This window comes from Aureococcus anophagefferens, assembly GCF_000186865.1.
Source record: "Aureococcus anophagefferens unplaced genomic scaffold AURANscaffold_39, whole genome shotgun sequence".
Lineage (NCBI taxonomy): Eukaryota > Pelagophyceae > Pelagomonadales > Pelagomonadaceae > Aureococcus > Aureococcus anophagefferens.
In genome coordinates, this window is record NW_008705596.1 from 304458 (window position 1) to 316315 (window position 11858).

At 72.0% G+C, this 11858-nt stretch overlaps 2 protein-coding genes across 2 annotated transcripts; one reads left to right on the forward strand and one right to left on the reverse strand.

Annotated features, from left to right (window-relative positions):
* Positions 1–10437: 10437 nt before the first annotated feature.
* Positions 10438–10893, forward strand: AURANDRAFT_15935 (hypothetical protein; the record flags this gene model as incomplete). The annotated part of the gene is made up of 1 exon (XM_009042891.1): positions 10438–10893. A coding segment is annotated over one exon (456 nt), but the record flags the coding sequence as incomplete, so codon positions are not given.
* Positions 10894–11272: 379 nt separating this feature from the next.
* Positions 11273–11852, reverse strand: AURANDRAFT_60329 (hypothetical protein; the record flags this gene model as incomplete). The annotated part of the gene is given in 2 exon segments (XM_009042906.1): positions 11273–11316; positions 11330–11852. 1 exon segment carries the CDS (start codon positions 11829–11831, stop codon positions 11520–11522), a length of 312 nt encoding a protein of 103 aa, XP_009041154.1.
* Between the last annotated feature and the right edge of the window lie 6 nt (positions 11853–11858).

Sequence of the window (11858 nt, forward strand, 5' to 3'; positions counted from 1 at the left end):
CGTCGCGCACCCGCACCGCCTCGTGGGCCACGTCGACGACGCCGAGGACCTCCGCGCGCCCCTCGCGGCCGCGACGCCGCCGCGCGGCTCGGCCGCCGGCGCCGCGGCCGCGCCGCGCGCGCGCGGCGCCGCGAAGCCCCGGCCCGCGCCCCCAAAGGCGCCGACGCCGCCGCGCCGCGCGGGGCCGCCGCCGCCGCGAGCGGCGCCGCCCGCGCGCGGCGCGCCGGCGGACGCCAAGCCCAAGCGCCGCGCGAACGCGTAAGTCCCGAAGTAGGCCTCCTGCCACACCGCCCAGTGCCGGCGCAGCGGCCGCGACTCGCCGTACCGAGCGGCGCAAGGATACGCCCGCGTCCCACTCGAGGAGCTCCTTCGAAAAGTCCGAGAGCGCGCGCGCCTCCTAGTAGTCCTAGCTCCCCCCGCCCTGCTATCAGCGCGCCGGTGTTTTCGAAAACCACCCTTCGGACAGGAGAGATGTGCGTGTTTGAAGCGTGCGATGTCGAGACGCACCTCTCTCGGGGAAGGCCTCGCCCGCCTCGCTCGCGCGGCCGTTGTTCGCGCTCGTCTAGTCGCACTTCGTGTCGCGCGCTCGTCTCTGGAGGACGCCGAGAGCGCGTCCACGTCGCCGTCGCCGTCGACGTCGATCGCGAAGACGACGCGGGCGCCGTCCCTCATCGTCGTGATGATGCGCTCCGCGAAGGACCCGGAGCCGTCGTTGTCGTACCAGGCGATCGTGTCGATCTCGTAGGACGCGGAAAGCGCGTCCGTGTTCCCGTCGCCGTCGACGTCGATCGCGAAGACGGAGTAGGCCTCAGTCGCGTGCGCCGTGATGATGAGCTCGGTGAAGGACTCGGACCCGTCGTTCTCGTACCACGCGACCGTGTTGTCGTCATATTCTGCCGCCAGCACGTCCACGTCGCCGTCATCGTCCAGATCCACGGCAAACACCGCGCGGGCGCCGCCCGCCAGCGTCGTGACGACCTTTTCGGAGAATGCGACGCTCGCGCACGACACCGGGGTGGCGGCTGCGTTCGCCACGCAGATGACGAGAAGTGCGACGCGACGCGCAGCTGCAGCCATTGCAATGGGAGTGGGGGCAGCCCGCGAAGACCTCTAGGAATTCCTAGGGCCATGCTGAACTGCACTGAGCATCGTCGCGCCGTCAGGCGCAGCTCGCAGCAGCCTGTCGATCTCAGTATATCGCCGCATCTACGATGGCTATGCCCTCCGGCCCGGTCACGCAGTTCTGGGGAACGGAGATCAGCGCGGGATCCGCCAGCGACTACGAGCCTGATCAGGATGGTACGTCCGCGCGCCGCCGCCGCGCGCCTCCCTCGCGCGCCCGCCTCCGCCCGTCGGCGATACGACGACCTCGGCGCCCGCGCTCGTAGGCGACCTGAACCTGCAGCTGACCATGTGCTCCTTCGCCGACGCGAGCGCCAAGAAGGGCGAGGCCTACGTCGTGAGCTGCGCCGCGGACGGCGGGCCCAAGTTCACGCTCTGCGTCCTCCGCGCGGGGACGTGCGACAGCGTGCAGATCGACGTGCTCCTCGGCGTCGGCAACGAGAAGGTCGAGTTCTCCGTCTCCGGCGGCGCGGCCAAGGTGCACCTCACGGGCTACGAGGTCCTCGAGGACAACGGCGACGACGACATCTACGGCGACCTCGAGGACGGCGACGACGACGACGACGACGAGATGATGATGATGGGCGGCGGCGACGACGACGACGACGACGACGACGACGACGACGACGACGACGAGGGCGCGGGCGCGGGCGGCTTCTTCAACCTGCCGCCGACGAGCGACGACGACGACGACGACGACGACGACGACGAGTCGTCGTCCGAGGACGAGCCGCCCGTGGCCCCGCCGCCGAAGAAGAAGAGCAAGCCCGCGGCGCCCCCGCCCGCGCCCCCGGCCAAGAAGGGCGGCAAGAAGAAGGGCAAGAAGGGCAAGAACTAGGCGGCCCCTCGGACCGCCTAGGACGCGCGCCCCCGCCTCGGGCGCGCCACGTCAACGCAAGATAGACAGAGTAGCGGGGGACGCAATATAGACAGAGCAGCGGGGGCACAATGCGGGGAGGGGGGGGCGTCAGGCGCAGCCGGCGTCGTCGACGGCGACGTCGCTGGCGCCGTTCGCGGAGACGGAGTCGGAGGTGTTGAAGAGCGCGGGCGCGCAGGCGACGTCGCAGACGGTCGATTGGAGGCGGAGGTCCTGCCCGCTCGAGTCGGCGACGTTGTTTCGGAAGGCGGCGCCGCGGATGGAGACGGCGGCGTTGTTCGCCCAGAGGGCGCCTCCCTGGTTGGAGGGCCCGTTCCCCGCAAAGCCCACGTCGGCGAGGCGTAGATTCTCCTTTGAGATGGCGATGGCGCCGCCGCGCGCCGCCGTGTTCGACGCGAAGGTCGAGGCGCGCGCGGCGAGCCCCGTCGTCCCCGTCCGGGAGGCCGGGTTGCCTCCGTAGGCCTTGACGGCGCCTCCGTCGTCGCCGGCGGCGTTGCCATCGAGGCGGGCGCCTTCGAAGGCGACGTGGCCCTGGTCGCTCTTCAGGACCGCGCCGCCGGCGCCCGAGGCCGAGTTCGACGTGAAGTTCGTCGCCGCGAAGGTGCCGTTGCACTCGATCGGCACGACGCGGCGGCTCGCGTGGCGGGGGGCGGACCCGGCGTCGACGGCGTGCGCGTTCGTCGCGTGGAACTCGGGCGCGGCGACGACCTGGGCGGGAACGGAATGATGCGACGTCGCTTCGACGCGGGTCTTCCGCGCGCGCGTTCCGGAACCCGCGTCCGCGCGTCGAGGGACGATCGCTCGTCCAAACATCGGCCGAAACGAGCCGAAAACGGCCGAGATCGGAGCCTTTGAAGTCGGGCACGTCGCGCGCTTTTCCCGCGCCGGCGACGACGAGCTTCGCGGCGCGGCGCAGCGCGCGCGCCGCGTCGCCGCCGGCGTCGAGGTCCCGCGCGTAGGCCGCCTCGACGACGCGCCGCGTGTGGTTCGACAGGCGGCCCGCCGCGAGGAGGAGGTCGAGGTCGTCGACGGCCTCGCGCGCGGACGCGGCCGGCGCCGCCGCGAGGGCCGTGAGGTTGCCGTCGTAGTTCGCCGCGTAGGCGAAGAAGTCGCTCTTCCCGCAGGCGCGGCCCATGCGCAGCGAGGGCCCGAAGCCGTGGTCGCAGCTCGTACCGCCGAGGTCCACGAGGCTGTTGAGGCCGTTGGCGAAGCCGAGGAGGTAGGGCGACGTCGCGAGGAGGCCCTCGGGCGCGCGCTGGCCCGCGTCGGCGACGGCGCCCTCGGGCGCGGGGTCCAGCTCCCATAAACGCGTCCGCTATACGAATTATACGTAGGACCTCTATGCGGGGGCGAATCCTACGTCCGCGGAGGGTTCCTAGACGCCGATTTTTGGTACGGTACCGGTTTTGGGCTTCGGGCGGCGCCCCCCGGCGAAATCGACCACCGTACTTTTTTTTTACCCCCGGCGACAGTCTGCGGACGAAAAATATAACAGCGGAGTGAGAGCATGGCGCTACCATCTCAGCGCGCTGCGCGCGGTGGACTTGCTGGGCTGCGTGCCTGACCTCACACCTGTTCGCGAGGGTCGTTTCTACGCTCTGGCCAGCGATGAAGTCGAAATTTTCTCCCGCGCTGCGCGCGGGGCGGGTGCGGCGACTCTGTGGCAGCGGCGTCTGCGGCGGCGCCGGCTGCGCGGAGCGGCCTCATTCTCCGGCGAGGGCGCGATCGCTTGCACGCCGTGCGCGAGCGACACGTGCAGCTGCGCCGGTTCTGGACCGCTACGCGCGCTGGATCCCGCCGAATTTTTTCTCCCGCGCTTCGCGCGGCCAAGGAGGCGCTCCAGACCAAAACCGGTGCCTGGGCGCTGCGCGGGTTCATGGAGATGGTCTAGAACATGTCCGAGGAAGCCATGGACTTGCTCTCCGATATAATCTCCACGCGCGCGCGCGCGACGACGACGACGACGACGACGACGACGACGACGACGACGGCCGGCCGGCCGGCCGACCGGGGCCGGGGCCGACGGCGCAAATGGCGTCCGTCGACGCCTCTGGCTTCGGCTCTGCGTCCCCGGGGTAAGACCAGGCGTCCCCGGCGTCGTAGCGACCGTAAATGTACTTTTCCGGATTTCCGACGATGTTGCTTCTGTTTATCTAGGTTCCACTTTACTGCCGTAATTCGCCGGCGAGTGCGAGTTTGCTTGCTTTGCCGGAGTCGTCGCGAGTTTTTGCGTTTGCCGCAGCTCGATTTGCCGGCGCCGCTACTTGGGGAAACGGCGAGTTTCCGTGGTACATTGAAGTAAAGTTGTACCTCAACTTGAAGCAAACTACGATAAATTGGCTGCCAAGCCCCTCACACAACCAGCGCCGTCATCGCAGGAGGAACCGCGAAGCGCCGTAATATCCGCGCCAATAAAGCAGAGCTTATTTCGGTCATTTCCGCGCGTCACGCGCGCCGCGTAGTACGCGGGACGCCACGGCTTGAAGGGCCTCTCGGCCGCCGGAAAACCGGCCCGGCGGCAAACTCGCCGGCCGCAAATCATCGGCAAAGTAAAACTCGAAAAACTCGCCTCTGGAGCGGCAAAGTTTTTACGGTAAAATGGAACCTAGCTGTTTATGGGAGCTGGACCCCGCGTACTCGGGCTGGTAGAAGTTGAAGACGCTCGGCATCTTGTGGGGCTCCTCGCCGATGCGGCCGACGAGGTCCGCGAGCTCGACCTCGCGGCCGTCGCGCGTCGCGTACTCGAGCGACCGCAGCACGTGCGCGACCTTGAGGAGGGGCTCGCGGAGCGCGCCGGCCGTCGGCGCCTGCGCGCGGATCGACGCCGCTTCGGCCGACGCGTCGACGGATCGTCGTCTCTCGCCGCGCGCTCGCGTCGAAGTCGGGCGGAAGGCGCGATCCGCGCGCGGGCCGGCGCCGCGTAGACGGCGTCGGACGTCGCCTCGCGATCGAGCAGCACCGCCGCGAAGAGCGCGCCGAGGTCGCCGTACGCGCCCGAGTACGTCGTGCCGCCGTACGCGCCGGTCCGGAAGGCGTCGACGGCCGCCCGGACGTAGCGCGGGGACGGGTTCGACGACGTCAGCCGCTGGATCATGCGGTAGGCGAGGAAGGGCCCCGCGTTCGCGTGGCGGAAGAGGTGGTCGATGAGGGCCTCGGTCTCGTAGGCCGCGTCCCGCTCGTTCGGCTCCGCGAGCTTGTTGTACTGCGGCCTGTGTGGAAATCAAATCTTCAACCCGACTTCAATGTGCGCGTATGCGACCGTTTTGACGCGAGGTTTTCTGCCGTGCTGCGAGAACTCGATGAGAGCAATCGATTCGTCCAAAAATCAGCCGAATCGACTTCGATTTGACCGAGATAGAGAGTTCTGAAGTTTGGTGGGGACCCCCGAAACCAGTGGTTGATTTCCACACAGACTGCGGCGGGTTCCGGAACGAGAACCCCGCCAGGGACACGGTGGACCGCTTGTTCGCGAGGTACAGCGTCGCGCCGAAGTCGTCGACGACCTCGAAGACGGCGTCGGCGTCGAGCGCGGCGCCGGCGCCGTAGGCGACGACGCCCGCGGCGCCGACGCCCTCGAGCACCGCGTAGGTCGCCGGGTCGTCGGGGGGCGCGACGAAGGCGCCGAGGTGGAGGCCGGCGAGGACCTCGGCCCGCGTGACGGGGCGGCCGTCGCGCGCGGCGAAGACGGCGGCCTCGGCGACCGTGACGTTGCAGAGGCAGGTCTCGCCGCGGGCCTCGCAGCCCCCGGCGGCGCAGGAGCCGTCGTCGACCCGGGGGTAGGCGCCGCCGTCCCAGCGCGCGAGGACGGCGTTGCCCGAGTCGGGTTGGAGGTCCCACCCGGCCGCGCCCCCGTGCACGGCGGCGACGCGGCCGGCGGCGTCGACCTGGGCCAGGAGCGCGCAGGGCGCGTCGCGCCAGAAGGGCTGGTCGTTGCCGTAGTCGCAGCCGCCCGGGGTGCCCCAGCGATGGAAGCTCGCGGGGCCGCCGCAGATCGCGAGGGGCGCGGCGCCGTCGTCGTCGGAGCGCGTCGCCGCGCACCGCGCCGCGGCCGTCGCGAAGGTCGTCCGCTCGCCGGGGAAGGCGCAGGCCCGCGTGTTCGACCGCCCGTCGTCGGCGTCGCAGCACAGCACGCTCGCGCTCGCCGTCCGCGGGTCCGCGCACAGCGTCGCCGCCTGCGCGTACTGGCGGCCGCTCGACGACGGCGTGACGACGCGCGCGTCGGCGAAGTACGCGAGCTCGACGCAGGCGTCGGGGACGTAGCGGTAGTAGTAGCGCGTCCCGTTGGCGTCGCCGGCGTCCGCGAGCTGGACGAGGCGCGGCGCGTCGACGCCGCACTCGTCGCCGTCGCAGTCGAGGTCCGCGCTCAGGACGACGGACGACGGGAACGCGCACGCCGCCCCCGCGCCCCGCGCGCAGAGCGCCGCGTAGAGGGCCGACGTCGCCGGGTCGAGGACGAGGTGGTCCAGGTCCGCCCAGGCCGCCTCGTCGTTGCCGTCGTAGACCGGCGACGTGCCCTGGTAGACGAAGGACCCGAGGTTCTTGCGCAGGAAGGGCCGCGGCGGCGCGTCCGCGCAGAGCGGCGCGCGGTCGCCGAGGTAGCCGCCGTCGAGCGTCGCCTTGGAGAAGGGGTCCCGCTTCGCCGCGGCCACGGTCATCGGGTCGACGAAGTTCGCCTGCCAGTCCTCGTGGACGACCTCGATGTTCCGCCGGATCGGCCGCGACTCGAAGCCCGTCCAGACCCGCGAGTAGTCGAGGATGTGGTCCGTCCCGTAGGCCGGCGCGCCGGCGTCGGCGGCGCCGCCGTCGTCGAGGCCGTGGAGGCCGATGGTGAAGAGCTGCATGAGCTCGCGCGCGTAGTTCTCGTCCGGGTACGTGTGGCCGTCGAAGCGCGCGTTGCCGTGGAAGGTGAGGTAGCGGGCCATGAGGGGCGAGTAGGAGATCTCGCGCAGGACGTCCCGGAGGCTGCCGAAGGCGTGGCGCACGAAGATGTCGTAGAAGGCCGCGTGCGCCTCCGTCGACGCCGGCGCGACGTCGCCGTCGGACACGACGTAGACCTGGGCCAGGGCCCAGGCGCAGCGCTGGCGGAGCTGGTCCGCGGCGAAGAGGGCCGTCTCGTACCAGACGACCTGCTTGCCCGCGTTCGCGCTGCCGCTCGGGCCGTAGCCCAGCGTGACCTCGAGGCCGTCGCGGTCGTCCGGGTCGTCGCCCGAGCCGACGACCCCTTGTGGTCGAGCCACTTGGCGCGCGGGGTCGTTGGCGACCTCGCCCGGGGACCCGCAGGCCTCGAAGCCCTCGTCGGGGTACGTCGCGACGGCGCCGAAGGCCTCGCCGACGGCCACGGTCTGGAGCGTCGCGGGGAGCGACGTGAAGGGCACCGCGTCGCCGTATGTGCCGACGTAGGCGAGCCCGGCCTTGTTGTCGGCCCACCGGTCCATCGCGTGGCTCGCCGGGTAGGCGAGGACGAAGGGCGCCGCCGCGCCGCCCGCGAACTGCGCGATCGCGGCCGCGCCGCCCGGGTGCGCGGTCGTCCACGCGGAGAAGTCGTAGACGTTGCCGTGGTCGCCGTGCACCGACGCGTAGCAGGCGCCGTCGACGTCGACGACGGCGCCCGCGAGGCCCGCGCAGGCCGCGCCGCCGTCGGCGACGACGACGGCGTCGAGGAGCGCGGCGCCGCGCGCGGCCGCGGCCGCGGCCGCGCGGAGCGCGGCGGCCGCGAGGGCGGCCGCGGCGCCGTCGGCGGCCGCCGCGCCGCCGCCGCAGTCGACGGCGGCCCACCGCGACGTCGCGCCCGGCTCGCAGGGGTCCCGGTCGGCGGCGTCGTCGCCGCCGCCGTCCTCGCGGAACCGGAGGCCGTCGACGGCGTAGACGTAGGCGCCCGAGGCCTCGTGGATCGCGCGGAGCGCCGTCTCGTTGAGGACGACGTCGACGGCCGCGAAGGACGCGGCGCCGCAGCCGGGCGACCGCACGCACGTCGCCTCGTTGAGGAACGTCCGGGCCACGGACGGGCACCTGCGCGGGAAACCGACCGCTGGTTCGGGGCGTCCCGACCAAACTTCGGAACTCTCCGAGCTCGGTCACGTCGACGTCGATTCGGCCGAGTTTCGGACGGGTCGCGCGCTCTCGTCGAGCGCTCGACGGAGCGCCCGAAGCGCTCGAAGCCGTCGCGCGCGCTCGCGTCGAAGTCGGGTCGAAGATGCGGTGTCCGCGCGGACGCGCGCGCGCCGCCGGGCGTCGCGTTCCGCGCGGGCCGCGCGAGCGTGTTCTCGAGGGACCGGAGCCGGCGGTCGAAGGCGTAGTACGTCGCCGACGGCCCCGTGGCGTCGCGGAGGACGTAGAAGTCGAGGCCGTAGCGCGAGTAGGCCTCCGGCGGCGCGCAGGCCGACGGCACCGCCGCGAGGACCCGCGCGTCGCGGACGTGGGCGACGCCCGCGAGCTGCGCCGCGTCGTCGAGGTCCGCGACGAGCGTCGCCGGCGCCGCGGCGAAGGCGATGGCCGGGTTCGGGATCGTCGCGTCGCCCGAGCCGCAGGCGTCGGCGCGGGCGTTGAGCGCGACGTGTCCCCCGACGCGCTCCTCGGCCTCGCAGACGACGCAGGCGCCGCGCGGCGCCCCGGCGAGCGCCGGCGCGGCGTCGGACCGCGGCACGCCCGCGACGGCGAACGCGCCCGTCGCGTTGTCCGTGACGTTGAGGTCGCGGCCGACGTCGTCGGCGGACAGCGCGAAGCGCCGCCACCGCGACCCGACGTCGCAGGCGCCGTAGGGCTCGCCCGCCGTGATCTCGTCGTCGGGCGTCGCCTCGACCTGTGTGGAATTCAACCACTGGTTTGGGGCCCCCCCGCCAAACTTCAGAACTCTCTATCTCAATCAAATCGAAGTCGATTCGGCTGATTTTTGGACGAATCGATCGCTCTCGTCGAGTTCTCGAAGCACAGCGAAAGAGTCTGGTCCAAATCGTTCGATTACGCGCACATTGAAGTCGGGTTGAAGATTTGATTTCCACACAGGCCTCGACCGTCGCGCCCGCGACGGTGAAGTGCGGCGACGACCGCGCGCGGTAGTAGGCCCGGTGCAGCGTCGGCTCGAGGGCCATCTGCGCCGCGACCCACGCGGCCGGCGACGACCCGTGGGTCTCGGCGAAGGCGCCGATCTCCGCGCGCGTCGGCCCGAACGTCGCCCAGGAGAGGAACCGCGCCGCCGCGTCCTCGGCCTCGCGGCCCGCGCGCCGCGGCGCCTCGTAGCCGTCGAGCCGGTAGGCCGCCGCGGCCGCCGGGAGCCGCCGCCGCCGCCGCCGCCGCCGGCGCCGCGCCGCCGACGCCGCGGGGATGGCGACCTCGCACGCGTCGCCGGCGCAGGTCACGTTGCAGGGCGCGGGCAGCGTCCCCTCCCACGCGTGGCCGTCGTAGCTCCGCGCGCAGGGGGTCGCGGCGCCGTCCTCGACGCGCGAGACGACGAGGACGACGTCCGCCGCCGACGGCGGCACGCGCGCGACGCCCTCGGCGAGGTCGACGGGAGCCCCGGTCCACGCGACCTCGTACGCGCCTGAACGACCGGCGTCGATGGCGAGCGTCGACCGCCTCGACGCGAGCGTTCGTGGGCTCCGTGGAGCACTCGACGAGAGGACGCGACCTCTCGAACAATCAGCGGAAACGACTCGACCGAGCTCGGGAATTTCGAAGTTTCGCCGGCGCGTCCCGGAAAGGCGGTCGACCTCCGCGCGGGCGCGCGCCGGCCCGCGTCGGCGCGGCGGTCGGCGCGGGCGCGGGGACGGGCGTGGGCGCCCCGAAGGCGACGGGCGCCTTCGTCGGCCGCGGCGTCGGGCCGGCGCTGGGCCGCGCGGCCGTCGGCGGCGCCGTCGGCGGCGCCGTCGGCGCGGCCGCGGGCGCGGCCGTCGGCGCGGCCGTCGGCGGCGCCGTCGGCGCGGGCGTCGCCGTCGGCGCGGGCGTCGCCGTCGGCGCGCCGCTGGGGACGGCCGCCGCGGACGGGCCGCCGCGCGCGCCGCCGCCGCGCCGGATGCCGACCTCGTAGCCCGCGTAGATAGTCGCGGCCCACGCGAGGCCCACGAGGGCGCCGACCACAACCCGCGCGCGCCGGCGCCGGCGCGCGGCCTCGGAGCTCGAGCGCTCGCGCGGCGCCGCGGCGTCGACGTGCTTCGCGGGCGCCGTCGGGGCGTGGAAGGCGTGCATGGGATTCGTCATGCCCGCGTCGTCCGCCCCTTTTCCGCTCGGGAACTCCCGGAAGGCCTCCGAGGATCCCCGCACGTCGCTCGGCCGGGCCCAGCCCGCTTCCTGGTCGTGCGTCGCCATGGTCGGATCCGAGGAGGCCGCGGGATAAGCGGCTGCCTTCATAAATGGATGGCCGAAGAATGCACGGCACGAAGGGTTCAACGTGTTCATTTGTTTGCCGCGCAGCAGCCCCGAAGACGTCGCAGGTCAAGGCCCTCGAGATGGACGCCCTCGAGCGCTCGTTCCTGGCGGAGGCGCAGCGCCAGGTTGAGTCGGGTCGCAGCGTTGAAGCGCTCGTTCGTGTGCATTACGAGGGCGACGGCGTGCGCATCGAGGAGGATGCAGGTGGATATACGCGCCTGAGTTACGCAGCGCTCAAGGGCTGGTGCTCGGCCATCACGTGGCTCCTCGAGCAGGGCGCCGACGTCCACGCTGGCTGGCCCAGACGTGGTTGGACGCCACTGAACGGCGCCGCTTGTTACGGCCATTGTGATGCAGCGGTCCTCCTGCTCGGCGCGGACGCGCGAGTCGACGATCGCGACCGCTACGGAAACACCGCGCTCCACTGGGCTGCCTTCAAGGGACACACCGACATGAGCCAGCTCCTCCTGAGCCGCGGCGCGTCGCTCGACGCGCGCCGTATTAACGGCGACGAACCCGAGGCCCGCGCGCGACGCAACGGCCGCACGGCCACGGCCGACGTCCTCGCCGCGGTCCGCGCGGCGGGCGGCTGGCGCCCCTACTGCACCGCGCAGTTCCTAGAGCTCCGCCGCGAGCTCCGCGCGCCCGGCGCCGTCGCCGAGTTCAGCGAGCGCCTCTACGAGCGCGTCTTCGTCGAGCTCCCCAACGACGTCTTCCCCCGCGTCCTCGCCTTCCGCCCCGACTTCTAGGCCGCGCTCTTTAAGCGTCCCCGTCGTCACCCGCGGGGATGGGCGCGTAGGCCCGGCGGCGGCGGCGGCCCGCGGCCGCGACCGTCGCGAGCAGCCCGAGGAGCGTGCCGATGGCGACGACGAGCATGCCTCCTAGCTCTCTATGCCCCACTACCAGCGCCCTATGGCTTAGTTCTTAACGCACCCGACTTCGAACCCCACGAGCAGCGCGCTCTCGCAGCGCGGCCCCGTCGATCGAACGAGCGCGAAGCGCGAGGCGCGCCGCGAGCGAACGTTCGAAGCGCCGGCCGCGGTCCGCGAAAGTCTTCCTCCGAAAGGGTGGTGTTCGAAAACACCGGTGTGGTTGTGTGAGTGGGCGGCCCGGCGGGTCTTGGTCTTGGTGTCGAGGCGCCCGGGCTCAGCGGGAAGATTTACCCGCCGAAGCCGTAGAGCGTGCGGCCCTGGCGCTTGAGCGCGTAGACGACGTCCATGGCCGTGACCGTCTTGCGGCGGGCGTGCTCCGTGTACGTGACGGAGTCGCGGATGACGTTCTCGAGGAAGACCTTGAGGACGCCGCGGGTCTCCTCGTAGATGAGGCCGCTGATGCGCTTGACGCCGCCGCGGCGAGCCAGGCGGCGGATCGCGGGCTTCGTGATGCCCTGGATGTTGTCGCGCAACACCTTGCGGTGGCGCTTGGCGCCGCCCTTGCCGAGTCCCTTGCCTCCCTTTCCGCGTCCAGACATGATGTAGATGTGTTGATTGCTTGTGTT